Below are 14874 nucleotides of genomic sequence, written 5' to 3' on the forward strand. Positions count from 1 at the left end.
GCCCCGCCTCCGCCCTCGGCCCCGCCTCCGCCCTCGGCCCCGCCTCCTCTCTGTGTCTGTGCGCGGCTCCCGCTGTCCATAAAGTTTTTGTTTTCCCAACATGGCGGCGCCCATGAGCCGCTCCGCCGCGTCGGCCTGAGACGGAGCTTGTGCGCAGGTAACGCCGCCACCGCCCCCGCCTGCCGGGCGCCTGGGCTAGGGGAGCTCTGGGCGACCGGGGAGCCTCCCGCCTGCTTGCCTGGGGAGGGGAGCCAGGCAGAGGTGGGCCCTAGGCCTGAGACCCGAGGCGCCGTCGGGCCTCCATGGTCCAGGGCGGGGGAAAGGGGAAGAGGAGGGGAAGGAGGGAGAAGGGCGGGTCTGGGGCGTGTCCAGGTGCCGCCCTCGGGTCTGAGTCCGGCCTGTAAAACGGCGTGGGGGATCCTGCGGGAAAGAGGAATGAAGGGGGAGGGTGGCTAGAGGACCTGGGGGGGGGGGGAGTGAGCAGCATTGTGTCCCTTCTCCTTCTCGGGCTTCAGTTTCCTAATCTGAAAAATGAGAGTGTGGGACTCCAGGTCCTTTCCGACGCCTAAGCTGTGACCCAATGACACTGAGCAAATGAAGTCACGTCTCCGGGCTTCACTTCCTCCCATGATCCTATGCCCCTGTCGGCCATCTGGGGTGACCCACGCTGCATTTGAACTCAGGCCTCATGACTCCAGTCACAGCGATACCATGTTGCTTCTGCCAGCGTTAGGTTCCTGTGGCATTCAGGACACGTGCTCAGCAGTGGGGGGACAAAAACCAGCCCTTGCCCGTTCAATAATGTCTGACTCTTCGTGACCCCATTTGATATTTTCTTGGCACAAAGATACTGGAATGGCATGGCATGTCCTCCAGCTCATTTTATGGATGAGGAAACTGAGGCAGACAGGGTGAAGTGACTTGCCCAGGGTCACACAGCTAGTAAGTGTCCGAGGCTGGATTTGAACACAGGGCTTACTGACTCCAGAGCCAGCGCTCTATACACTATGGCCCCCGGAACTGCCCTAGTCCTTGCCCTGGAGGAGCTTTCATTCTCCTTGGAGGGGAGAGGATACATGTTGACTACATGATAACTAAATAAATGATATTAAATACATGATAACTAAGTAAATATGCAGTGACTGGAGAAGTGAGAGAACACTCACCCTTGGTCATTGGGCAAGATTTCCATTTGGAAGAGGTGCCTAAGCTAAGCCTTGGAACAAGCGAAGGATCCCAAGAGACAGAAGATCATAGAATCATAGATTTAGAGCTGGAAAGACACTTAGAAGCCATTTATTCATTCTCCCTCATTTTACACATGAAGAAACTGAGGCATAGCCCTCAAGTAACTTGCCCAGGGTCACACCGCTAGTACATGGCTGAGTTAGGATTCAAAGCCAGGTCTTTGTGATTCCAGAGCCAGGGCTCCCTTCCCTACAAGGTGTTGCTGCCTCCAGATGGGGGAAGGGAGAGGCCACAGGTAGCCCCCTCCCAGGCATTCTGAAGCCTCAGATCCACCATCTGTCCACAAGAAGCCTGTAGTCTATTTGGGGAAATGCAGTATGCACACAATGAACAATTAGTCAATTTGATAATTAGTTATTAAGTGCAAGGCCTTGTGCTAGGTACTGAGGACACAGTCCCTGTCCTTAGTGAGCTTCTGGTCTAATGGGGATAGGAAAAGTAGGAAAAAATGTATATGCAGGGATCTATAATATGAAATAGGACAACATAAATTCAATTCACATATGAAGTGCTTGTTGTGAACATGACACTGGGGGATGCAGAGATGATGGCCTTCACCCTAGTTCATCACTTCATCACTGCATTTCTCTAAATTGCAACTTGAAAGCCTAATCTGTGAACCCCATGACCCTTTCAGGGGATCCATGAGGTCACAGCTATTTTCCTAATATTCGATATGATTTGCCTATTAAAATATTCCTCCCCGATTCAACTGCTTATCTGGGTGAGACCAGATTTTTTTCATATACTTTAACCGAAACAACAGATTGAATGCATAAGTAGATAGGAGAATCCAGCTGTCGTCTGTTGAGCCAGACATTAAAGAAGTTTGCAAAAATATGCAAAACAATGCCAGCCTTTTCATTAATTTTTCCGTTTTGGAAAATATAGATGTTTTCATAAAATTATATTATTTATGTTAACATACAATAGGTTTATTGTTGCCATTTAAAATCAGTGAATATTTGAAAAATATCCATTTTAATTTGTAATGTAGTAAATGTTGATAAATGTAATCCACATTAAAAAAAAAAATTAGGGCTTCCTCAACAATTTTAGGAGTGCAGCAGGATCCTGAAACCAAAAAAGTTTAGGAACTACTTCTCTGCATTATAGGAGTGATCTTCTTACTGGTCTCCTTGCTTCAACTGTCCTCTCTCCAGTCTAGTCTCTAACACGACAGTCAAATTGATATTCCTAAAGCACAGGTCTAACCATGCCACCCTCTGCTCAAGAAGTTCTATCGTTCAGTTGTTTTTCAGTCGTATATGACTCTGTGACCCACCATTTGGGGTTTTCTCAATAAAGATACCGGATTGGTTTGCCATTTCCTTCTCCAGCTCATTTTATAGATGAGGAAACTGAGGCAAATAGGGTAAAGTGACTTGCCCAGGGTCACACAACTAGTAAGTGTCCGAGGCTGGATTTGAACTCAGGAGGATAAGTCTTCCTGATTCCAGGTCCAGCCCTCTGTCCACTGCATCACCTTGCTGCCCCTCAGGGAGCTCTGGTGACTACCTGTTTCATTTAGGATAAAATACAAACCCTTCTGTGTGGCATTTAAAGCCCTTCTGGGTCTGGCACCACTGATGAAAATGGCATAGTTGCTGAGTTAAGGAGTATATCTACTACTGAGGATGGTGGATATATGTAGGTAATATTATGTATTATCAAATGAGAGCATGTTTGTAAAGTGCTTAGCACAGTGTGTGACACATAGTAGGTACTTAAGAAATGCTTTTTCCCTTCCCCTTGCCCTCTCCCCACCAGGATCAGTATAAAACAAGTTAGGAAGTGACAGGGCCAAAAGAGAGTCCCCGCCAAAATCCGCCAGGAGGGAGGAAGACTTTTAGCTAGGAAGATCAGGGGAAGGTCTGCAGAGAACTCTCGAGTTGGGCCTGAAGGAAGAGAAGGATTTTGGAAGGCAGAGATGAAGAAAGAATGCCTTCCACGCCTGAGGGACAGCCTGCTCGACAGCCTGAGACGGATGATAGAACACCGCGATCAGGAACAGCTAGTTCATTGGCTCAAATGAAGAATTCATGAAGTTGAACAATATGAAATTAGCCTGGAGAAATACATTGAGCCAGATTGTGGAGGGTTTTAAATGTCACGGTGAGAAGTTTGCATTTTATCTTCAAGGCACAGCAAGCCACTGAAAGTTTTGAGCCAGGGAGTGATGTGCGTAGCCCTGTGCCTTAGCTAGTTTGGGTAGCTGTGTGGAGGAGAATAGATTGGAGGCAGGGAGGCTAGGGAGACGCTGTTAAAATTGTCCAAGAGAGATGACGAAACCTAAGTTAGGGTCATGGCGACGTGAGTGGAGAGGAGGCCATGGATGGGGGTGGTTGATGAGACGTGATAGTGGAGATAGAATCAACAGGAGTTGGCACCACGTTGGATATGGGCTGACAAGACCGGGGAAGAGTCAGAGTGGATTCTGAGACGGAATCTTAATGGCTAGGAGAATGAGCCATCCACAGAAATGGGAAAACTGGGAAGAGAGGCAGGGGAAGGGGAAAGATGATGAGTTCTGTTTGAACACGTTGCCTTCACACACTCTCTCAGCTGGGGAAGTGTGCTGTTCTCTCCGTCGCTTAAAGGTTCTGAGAAAGGAGTGCTTTGGTCTCTTTGTACAAGTCCTCACTGAAGTCACACTTATTAGATGAGCTGTATCGTATAAGTCCTGTCCTTCTCTCAGAAGCAGCATTTCGTGATCTTTTCCAGGGCATAATGCCCTGTGCCTCATATCACACTTCTGCCAACCCTCCCCTGGCTTGTAGGAAGTATTATTACTCTCTTGATGATGTGCTTATATTTTGATAATGCTATATTTTGTTTCTTTACTCCACCAGTAGCAAGATCATCTCTGAATAGTAGTAAAAACCATCTTGGGCGTTTTGGTCTTGGCCTTTCGTCCCTGAAAAGACCAGTGGAAGCTTAAATTTCAGAAAACTCTCCTGCCCCTTGCTCCACGCTGGGGTAAAACAGATCAGAGTGGGTACTTACTCCTTTTCCCCCCACATTCTTCCACCTTCTGACTTACCTTTGCTTCATTCTGGGCCCTTCCTCTCTTCTACCACATTGACCTTCTGAATTCTAGCCTGACTTGTGGGTTCCTTCCACTGTAGCTTGGGCTCTCACCTCATCAGCCGGACTTTGGTACCTGGTGACTCACTTGGAATGTGATCTGTGATTTCTGCTTAGCCTATGCAAGTGTTACTAACTTCAAGGCATTTAAAGACTGGTAAAGGAGAGGTTATTCACATCACATAGAGAGTGAGTCAGTGGGTACCTGCAGAAAAATCTTTCCTGTGGTATAGATACAGAGGCTGCTGCTGCTGCTAGCTTGCATTTATGCAGCATTTGAAGGCTTGCAGGTCACTTTTCCATGCTGTCATGTAAGGTGATACCGATACTGAGGCTGCTGGATGGTATGGTGGATAGAGTACCAAACCTGGAGGCAGGATCCAGACTCAGATACTTCCTAGCTGGGTATCCCTGGGCAAGTCACTTAATCTCTGACAGCCTTAGTTCCTCATCTATAAAATGGGGATATTAAAAGCACCTGCCTTCCACGGTTGCCGTGAGGATCAAATGAGGTAATACTGATAAAAGTGCTTTGCAAACTTTAAAGTGTGACATAAATGCCAGTGGTTATGCCCATTTTATAGCTGACAAAACTGAGTCCCATAGAGCTGAAGTGGCTTGTTTAGGGTCGTGTTGCTAGTCAAGGTCAATACAGAGAGTCGAAGCTGGGTCTCTCTCTCTCTTTCCCCACTGAGTTCAGCAGTTTTACTGCCCCATCCGGCCCAGTCCAGTCCAGCAAACATTGATTAAGTGTCCAGGGGGAACAGAGACAAAAACAAAAACTCCCTTGAGGAGCTCACATTAAACCAGTGGGAGATCCAGTAGAAATAGATAAATGTCTAAATCATGATTTGAGGACTGAAGTAGCCCTGAGAATTTGGACAGTCAGGAAAGGCTTCCCACAGGAGGTGGCCCCAGAGCCTCGCCTTCAGGGAAGCCGGGGATCCCAAGACATCGAGGTGATGGGCAAGTGTGTTCCAGGTGTGGGAACAGCTGTTCAAGGGCAGAGGTGGGAGATGGGGCCCTGAATGGGGGGACCACGAGTAGGACAGCCTGAGTGTAGGACCTGGGAAGGGGAATCCTGGGTACTAATCCTGAACAGGTAAGCAGGGACAGATTGTGATGAGCTTTAAATGCCAGACGGAGGAGCTTCTGTGGTTAGACGTAAGGTCCAGGTTTCCGACTGCGTCCGAGGCAATCTTTAGTCGTCGTGACCTGTGTCTTGCCCCTGGGCTTAGATGACTCTGGAGGGGAGAGCGAGGCTAGTGACTTTGCACAGCCCTGCCTCACTTAAATCCAATTCACTTGCAAGTCCTGACATCACCCTCCTGATGTCATTGGTCCTCTTGGAGAAAGCAGGACAAACAACAAAGAACAGAAATCCCATGAAAAAGTTACTGAATCTGTTTGGACCTCAGGAAAAGGAGGGTATTTAACTACATGGCTTCTAAGGGCCCTTTTAGCCCTACACGTGTGGTCCTAAACAGCCCTAAACAGACTGGTCATCCAGAATTGGCAAGCCCTCTACCCTGGGTTGTGCTGGACACACTCCAACAAACCCTTCCTGGTCTTCTGTCCTTTCAGTACTGTTTATCATTTGCCAAGAATATCTGCCATTATAACACTTGCTCGTGAAAGGGATGTTCAGGCTTCTAGTATCAGATTAGTTATGTTTTGAATTGATGCTTTACTTCATAAGGAGGGATTCTCAACCCCTCAGTAACATTTAGGGAGTATCCTAGCCTTATCTACATTCTATTTACAAACTATTCCAGAGGACGTCTGCTGTGGATGCCTAATGTCATATATTTTATGCTGATTCTTATTAACTTCAGTTTCAAGGTGTTCCCCTTTGTGGCCTTGTCTCTACATTCCAAGGCGTACTCTTTTTAGAACTTGGAGTCCTTTATTAAGACTACATGCCTTAAAAGAATTCCTATCCCATAGTAAAAGTCTGGAATCAGGTGTTGTGTACTCCCAAAACCTTTAGTAGAAGAGCAGTTTTTGGAGGATACTGCCCAGCGTTCAGAGGAAGATTTTCAGGGATAGAAAGCTGACTGCCTTTAATTTTTAATTCTTATAGTTTTTTAAAAGAAAAAAAATTTAGCAAATACAACCAACTGCGTCAACAATTTCCATTTCAGGGTAGCATTATCCATAATTGCTAACCATAGGATCTAAAAGCCAGTGAGGCTCCATGGAAAATTGAGTTGCTCACCATTCAAATGAGTGTGCATTTTTAAAATGTTGTTTTTCATTTGTTTTTACTTGGGGGCACAACTCAGAAAATTCTTAAGTCTTCTTAGTGAAAGCTGCCCAAAAGGGAAATTAGGGGTTTGTGTATAAGCAGTAATTTCTTGCTCCCTAGAAATCTTGTATTCTGTTACTTGCAAAGATATTAACATATTGGCTTAGCAGGAAGACCTTCAAAACAGTGAATCCAGGAGAAAACTTGAATTGGGTAGGATTTGGCTCTCAATTGTAATTCTACTTTAAAAATTATCCAAGTCTACCTGGTGATTTGTATGCCTACTCAGACTATTTCTAGGTGATCCCTTGGCTTTATGAAGAACCTAAGGCTTTCTATTACTGAAAAGCATCCCTAATGAACCCGTTTTGCATTGAGAAATTTGACAGGCCAGCCTGGAAAATCCAGACTTTCTGTGGGTACAGAATGCTTCTATGTAAGCCCATAATGAATTATTTTGATAATCTTCCTGCCCTAATTCTTTGATGTAAGAGAATAAATCCCTCATAGATATTGAAATGACCATTCACAGAATTAATGAATAATAAAAAATTAGGTTGCACGCCTTGTTGTTGTTCATTTGTTTCAGTTGTGTCCAACTCTTATGACCCCATTTGGCAGAGATACTGGAATGGTTTGCCATTTCCTTTTCTGACTCATTTTACAGATGAGGAAACTGAGGCAGACAGGGTTAAATTGTTTGCTCAGGGTCACCCAGCTAGTAGGTGTCTGAGGCTAGATTTGAACTCTTGAAGATGAGTCTTCCTGAATCCAAGCCAGTGATCCGTCCACTGCCCCATGTACACGTACCTTACTATTCCTTTTTCCTAAGATGGCTTTTAAAATCCCATTTTTATTCTCTTCTTTGCTATATGAACATTGAAACTGTTATTTTTTAAGAAAGGGATAATTGGATAAACTGAAAGTTGAAACCTGTTTGGGTTTTTCTGAATGCTTAATTAAAACCTAGTTTTGCTTTCACAGTCGCAGAATTTTAGATTTGGAACTGACCCTGGCAGCCATCTAGACCAACCCAGACCCAAAAAGAATCCCACCTATAATGTACCTGAAAGGTGGTCGGACAGTCTCTGATTGAAGACTTCCACAGATGGGGAGCTCACCACCTCCAGAGGCAGACTGTTCCAATTTGGGGCAGCTTTAATTACTGGGAAGTTTTTTCCGGACTTTAAGTGTAAGTCTGCCTATTTACAATTTCCCTGACCATTCTGCCTTGTTTTACCCTCTGTGCGGCCAAACGGAACAAGTCCAATCCCTCTTCCACATGCCAGCCTTAGGTATTTGAAGAGAGCTGTCATGTCTTTCACCAGTCTTCTCCAGGCTAAATGTCTCACATCCCTTCTCCCGAGGCTCACAAGGCAAGGCCTCAAGGCCTTTGAGGGCTCTCATTGTCTTCCTGTGGACGATCTGCAGCTCATCAGTGTCTGTGGTGCCCAGGCCCAAGCCCGGGCCTCGAAGTGCAAGCTGGTGAGGGCAGAGTGAAGAGGCACCATCCCCTCCCTATCCCTGGAAGCTTAATGCAGGCTGCTCCTTCACACCACTGTGGACTCAGGGAGTTTGGAATTCACCAAACCCTCAGGTCCTTTGCAGACAGACTGCCCTCTACCTGAGCTTTTCCCTGTCCTGCACTTGTAAAGTTGCCCTTTTTGTACTCAAATGTTAGACTTTGCATTGATTCCTTTGGGGATTCTGACTCTCACAAACACATTGTGTCTGGTGTGCTGGGTGTGCCTCCCTTTTGCTAGTGATGGAGCAAAAAGCTCTGAACTTGAGACACTTCTAAAAGTCATCCCTGCTGAGGGCAAGGATTCGCCAGGCCAAAGAAATATTGAAAAGAAATTGAAAATAGAACCAGGTTTATGTTTCCAGAGTTTGTAAGCTGACTGGAACTCAAAATGTGTTTTCCTATAGAAATGGTTAGGTTTCCATGTCAGCTCACAAAAACCTAAAAGTAAATGAACTTTTCAAACCTATTTAACCCATAATACAGATGAATCCTAGGTCCTAGGTCCTAGTTCTACTTCTGACCCATACTAGGTCTTAACTTCCCTAAACAATTAACCCCCCAAGCAGCTGTAAGAATATGTTACAGATGAGGTGATTAATGGAAGCTTCCTTCCCAGGAGCTCCTTATAGTAAGATGCCCAAAGCTAACATAGTGTAAGCAGTGGTCCCAAGCTTCATGTCTGCTGGAGATCCCCAGACCCTTTTGGCTCTGAAGCATCTCTGAGCTCCTAGCCTTCCTGAGCCCTGAAGGAGCTAAGCGAGGGAGGAGGGGCTGGGCGGAGGGTCCAGAAGTTGGACTGTTCCCCTGGCATTTTAGAGGGAAGGAATCACACACATATTACCAGGAGGGGAGGAAGGACATAAGGGAATTCCTTGGTATTTTTCCCAGCAAGAGTAGGTGCTAAAGGCCCCAGGAAGACTGGAGAGTGTATTGATGTCAAGAGGTGACTCAGGGGAATGGGAGAAACCATTGATAGTGAGTGACTGTGGCGGAAGGGGCCGAGATGACTAGAGGTGGCAGATACCATTCCTATGTGTGCATCCTTGCTTCATCTAGCACTTACGAGTTACTAACTCCCTGTTAAGTCTGTTAAAAATAGAGCTTGTGTTTAATTTGGTGGAATTTCCACACTGTTCTTTTGACGGTGATTAAAAACATTAATAGTGTGAAGAAAGGAAACGTTTTAGTAGAGAAGGAATAAGGGGGCTAGGGTGAAGGAGAAAGATTAGCTAATGAGCCACGCTAACAGCAGATGATTGTGAGGATGTATTGTTATCTCTTCCAGAACCATCATTGCAGTCTGAAGAATGACTTCCACTTGGCAGAGATTTGGCATTTGCTCCTCATTTCTGAAAGGACTGCTAAAGAGCCGGGCAGATGCCATTAACTGGGAAGCGAAATTAATCCCAGGATGCAGCCGATGCATTTACAGCGCAACAGGGAAGTGGACGAGAGATTATACTTTGCAGACCAGGAAGGAAGTTGAAAGATGGTGGCATCAGCGACTCAAGGAAGAGTTCTTCAAAGTGTCGGAAGTGGATGTGAGTGTTCTGTGAAATTGGAAGATGTGCGTGTGCGTATTCATGTTTCAATATGTAGCGCCACTGATTTTAGTGCTTACATAAGGCCTAACATACAGGAAATCATAATAAATAACTAGCATTTATACAGCACCTTAAGGTTTACAAAATGCATTATAGATATTATCTCATTTTATCTTCATAACAACCTTGGGTAGTAGGTGCTACTGATAATCCCCATTTAGCAGATGAAACTGAAGCAGCCAGAAATCAAATCAGCAATTTAATCAGTAGTCAGTAAACATTTATTAAGTGCCTCCAGTGTGCCACGCACTGTGTTAATAAGCACAATTAAGTTACTTGCCCTGTATATCACATCTAGCGTCTGGGGCCAGATTTGAACTCAGAGCATCCTGACTGAAGGTCCAGTGCTGTGTGACTGCGCAAGCTCTCATATGTGATAGAGAACACAGTTCAAACCAGTATTTTAGGTCTTTTGTTTCCTAGTGAGAGAGAGTTGTGGCCCAGGGGAAAGAGCCCTGAGTCTCTTATCAGGCTGTGCTCTATATTTCACTTTTATGAACATGGCAAGCGTTACTTCTCAAGGCTTCTGCCTTCTCCCCTCTGCCCAGAGAAGTTTGACTAGAGGATCTGAAGCCCGCTCTATCTCTGTGGTCCTGGGGAGAGGGAGGTATGATCCAGCCACTGCTGTAACTGAATTTGAGCTAGAGCAAGGAAATATCCCATGGAATGCTGGGAAGTGGGTCGGAACCATGTTGCAAAGGGGAGAGAGTTCTGTTTCATCTCTGAGGTAGGAGGGAGCCTCTGGAGCTGGTCGAACAGGGGAGTGCTTTGGTCAGATTTACGTGGTCACTGGCTTCACAGACCAGTCCTAGAGGGTTACTTGAGACACCCGGACATTAAGAGACTTGTTGCTTGAGACACGTGGATGGACAGTAAGTGATTTGCCCTGGGTCTCACGCTGCTTAGCACGATGTCTGGCACATCGTAGGCACTTAATCAGTGTCTGTTGATTGACTGACTAGTGATTGATTGATAGTAAGTATCGTAGAAGAAGAAAAGCTGAATGAACCTTATTACGCATCCATGATACTCAGAGAAGCAGGGATTTGGAGGTTTTTCCTCAAAACCTGCCCAAGAATATTTAGAATGTGTTTACAAAAACAATCCTCCCCACACCATGGGAAGGCTTTTTTTTTTTTTTTAAGCTTAAATCTTTTGCCTTTTACGTAACTATGAACATTTTGCATTTAGTCATATTTCTTTCCACTTAATTATAACACAAAATCCTAGAGTTATTCTGTCCCATTCTACACCTGGGAGATGGAAGTCATTAAAATGTCACAGAAGAAAATAACTTAATTCACACAGAAAAGCATGAGGCAGAAATAGGCCCAAAGCTTGAGTACCTTTTAAATAGCAAACAGAACAATTATAGATATTAAAGGTGTGTTTTTTTAAATTGCAGCCACTTCTTTGTGTCTCTTAGCAGCATGTTTGGAATCTGGCTAGATTGCTATTGTCTCATCAGATTTGGGCATTATCAGTTTCTGTGTCAATTGGAAAAGTCCAAAAGAAAAGGGAGCTTCAGAAAAAAGGATATTTAAAGGGAAATTGTTGTGTGGAGACTGTTAAAAGAGGATGTAGGAAATATGGTCAAGGTGAGATACTTCTAAGACAGCAGAGTAGTATTGATTTTTTATGTGAAAATAGGAAATATTCAAAAGCCATAAATAACATTAAAAATTAACATTTATATAGTGCTTTAAGATTTCACAGTGCTTTACAAATACTATTTCATTTGATCCTCACAATAACCCTGAGAGGTAGATGGTATTATTATCATCCCCATTTTACAGATGGGAAAACTGAGGTGGATAGCGGTGAAGTGACTTGCTCAGGTGTCTGAGATTGGATTTGAGCTCAGGTCTTTCTGACTTCAGACCTGGCGTTCTATCCACTGTGCTACCTGGGTGTCCTGCTCACTTTCTGGGTTTTCACATTTTTCTCATCTCCGTGCCTCAGACCGTGTCTTGTTGCTGGACTTCTGTGATGCTGGAGGAGAGAGTGAGGCTGAAGACTTTGCACAGCTCTCCCTCACTTCAGTTCAATTCACACGCAAGTCAATTCATCATCCTCGAGATGCCATTGGTCTTTGTTGAGAACGAAGGACGAACAATGACAAAAGCTCTTTTTTCAAATAAAATAAGTGTCATTACTGTTTTGTGTCTTTCCATTGTTGTCATTTCCCATACTCCCTTGTGACAAAGACAATTGAGCAAAAACACCCAATACAGGGATTGGCAGTGTTTTGTTTTAGCCATCTCTCACCTCCCTTCAGTGTAGAAGGGAGGACCTGGGCTTTGTTAATTCTTTTTCAGGACCTTCCTTGGTTTTTACATGACTCAAAGGTTAACTTCTGCCTTTCCTCTTTGAATTGATCTGTCCCCCATCCCCACCAAACGCCTATTTTAAAAAAATTCCCCAAAGAAGACCATTAAAGTTTTAATTTGGCCATAATGAAAAATGTTCTAACAGTTTGCTAAACATTGGCATAATTTATACAATAAGGTTATGGAATTTCCTCTGGGCTTTTGAAGTCCCTATTCCTTCCCCTTTAACATTACCATTATTGCCTGATTTTCACATTACCAGGGATTTTAGGTCCTCTCTTGGACTCTAGGAGTTTTGGCAAATTTTCAGATTTGCTATTTCAGTTAAAAAGTATTATCATTTCCCTTTTCTCCCTTCTATTTTCTATACTCATTGATCTCATGTATGCAGTTAAATCTCAATTATTAGTCATATATTTAAGGGATGATTAATAATTTGTGGATCATTCAGCTTTTAATTTCTTTTTTACTTCCTTCTATTCATTTGGACTATTTCAGTATGCCTTAGCAACTTCACCATAGGGTGGGCAGAGGAAGAGACAAGGGAAGAATACTCCAGGCAGTAATTTATTTTGTTACTTGTTATGCTCTCTGGTGCAAGATTTGGCTGGGCAGAGGTAATAGTTCAAATAAATAGCCAAAAGCAGAATTTGGGCATTATTTATTATTTTAATTTTCTTTTTTTTTTCTGTGCTTTTCTTCAGTGGATTATATTCACTGTCATTGGTTTTATTTGCTATTGTAACAAATAAATATGGCCAAACAAAACCAATGTATTTGTCATATCCCAAATGTAGGCCTAATTCTGTACCTTGAGTCCATCCTCCTTCTGTCCGGAAGTGGTAACATGTTTCATCGTTGGTCTTCTGGAACCCTGCCTGATCATTGCTTTGATCAGAGTTCTTAAGACTTTCTCGGTTGGTTTTCTTTGCAATGTCATTATTACTGCACAGATTGTTCACCTGCTCACTTTTCTCTGCATCAGTTCATACTCATCCCTTCCAGTTTTGTCAGGTCCATGGTGTAATAATATTCCATCACATTGAGATACGCCATTTGTTCAACCATTCCCTAATTGATAGGCACCCCCTTTGTTACCAGTTCTTTGCGACAAGGAAAACAGCTGTTGTGAGTATTTCTGGGCTATATCACAGATATTCTCAGTAGTGACTTGTTGACTTCTTCTCTCCTAGAAATCGAAACCCAAGTTTTATGTGCTCTCCATGTTCCCTTATCCTTCGGGAAAACTTCATATGGGCCATGTTCGTGTCTACACAATCAGCGACGTCATGGCAAGATTTCAGAAAATGAGAGGAATGCAGGTAGGACAAGATAAGATGCTCATCGAAGTTGCCCCACCACTCAGGGCAAACCCAGGTGGGAAGATTGGTTAAGGAGGAAAAGGAAATGATTTCAGAGATGTGTTTCCTCACAGACAAAGCATCAGTGATGCTCTCAGATAAAAGAGAACTAGATAGGATGGGTCTGAGGATCTGGAGAAGAAGCTCATTCTTTGCCCTGATGAGCCTGGTCCTGCTTGGACCCTTCTTTGTTTCTCTCTCAAAGGTCAAAGAGAATCTGGAAGGAAAGAGAGATCGTTGGGTCTGGCCAAGAGATCACTGAGGGTTGTTTTTCTGACATGAGTTGGATTGAGCAACGAGCGTAGAAAAGAATCTGAGTTAGAAGAATCTGAGGTTCAGCATCTGCTGGTGGCATTTTTTAGACACTGGTGTCCTGTCTGTGAGCCTAGGAGTGAGTGGGTCACCACGACAGGCGTTTCTGCTTTTTCCCTGGCTATTTCATGGTAGAACCTAATATGCTTCTCTTGGGGTTGAAAGAGAGATTTAGATAGTCTTCTTCCTGAACGCCAGAAAATGTGAAAGATTTGAAAAATGGCTGTGTGTCCTGCCGATGTTAGGATCACATGTAGGCTACCAGTACCCAGGAGAAGGGGGAGACAGGGCCTTGTGGGCATTGTTGTCTTCTAGGTACTCACGCCACTGTGTAAGCTCAAGATGACCAGAGCCTACCTAATACTGTCCCCACACAGCAAAAGCCCTTCATGCTGCCTTTCTGTTGGGGTCTCCTGTGTCCAGGAGTGGCCACCGTGTGTCGGCCTCTTGGGTTGCAGGGCACTCAGGATGAAAGCCTTAAAGCTCATGGACAGCTCTCATCTGCCTTGCATTTGTGTGAAAAGCTTTGTGCATTCAGCTCGATAGTTCTGAAAAGGTCACAGACAGCCATCCTTCATTGCCCCCTTGTCTGTTACTAGTCATTGTTGTGCTCGTGTAGTGTAGCTCTCATTGACCAGAATGTATGTGGTGTTCTTGGCTGGCATGTCACCGTCTTCTTCCATCTTGGTTCACGTTATTTTTAATCATGGTATTTGAAGCAGACAGTCAGAAGACAGGGCCCTAGTTTGCTCTGCAGAGTTGAATTGGCAGAAATTGTGGCCCTTGATTTTTAAAATCCATTGTAAGCTTGCATGAGAAAGCAAGACAGTCTGTTATAACACACCTACCTGTTTATTCATGTGTGAAGTGAGGCTAATGATGTCTCTGTTTCCTGCTACATCGAAAGCACCAGATGAGGGTCACCTTGAGTAATGTGGGTCAGTGCTTTGTAACAGTCAAGGGTTGCATCGGTGCACTCTGGAAAGGTCCATCTCACGATCCCATCACCACCACCACCACGAGACTTTTTGGTCTCACTTTGCTGAGTGCTGCGCTTCTGAAGGACGTTTATCTTCCTGGCTTGTCTGGTGTTATTTTTTCTTTGCAGGAATTGGCTTTTCATCATTTTGTCTACTTTGATTAGAAGGCTCTGTGAAGT

The 14874-nt window shown here is 44.3% G+C and overlaps 1 protein-coding gene across 3 annotated transcripts in view; it reads left to right on the plus strand.

Moving 5' to 3' along the window:
- The first annotated feature begins 80 nt into the window (after window positions 1-80).
- The window catches only part of LARS2 (leucyl-tRNA synthetase 2, mitochondrial), a 166141-nt gene continuing 151347 nt past the window's right edge, over window positions 81-14874 (plus strand). Inside the window, exons 1-4 of one of the 3 annotated variants that reach the window (XM_027872488.1) lie at window positions 90-157; window positions 7568-7775; window positions 9394-9649; window positions 13236-13364. In XM_027872488.1, the coding sequence (XP_027728289.1) occupies window positions 9416-9649; window positions 13236-13364 (363 nt within the window). In that variant the 5' untranslated portion in view covers window positions 90-157; window positions 7568-7775; window positions 9394-9415. Of the gene's footprint in view, window positions 158-7567; window positions 7776-9393; window positions 9650-13235; window positions 13365-14874 lie in introns of all 3 variants that reach the window. The other 2 variants (XM_027872489.1, XM_027872490.1) reach the window with 2 other exon arrangements.

The sequence above is a fragment of the Vombatus ursinus genome, unplaced genomic scaffold, assembly GCF_900497805.2.
Source record: "Vombatus ursinus unplaced genomic scaffold, bare-nosed wombat genome assembly UNPS02014799.1, whole genome shotgun sequence".
In the NCBI taxonomy this organism is placed as follows: domain Eukaryota; kingdom Metazoa; phylum Chordata; class Mammalia; order Diprotodontia; family Vombatidae; genus Vombatus; species Vombatus ursinus.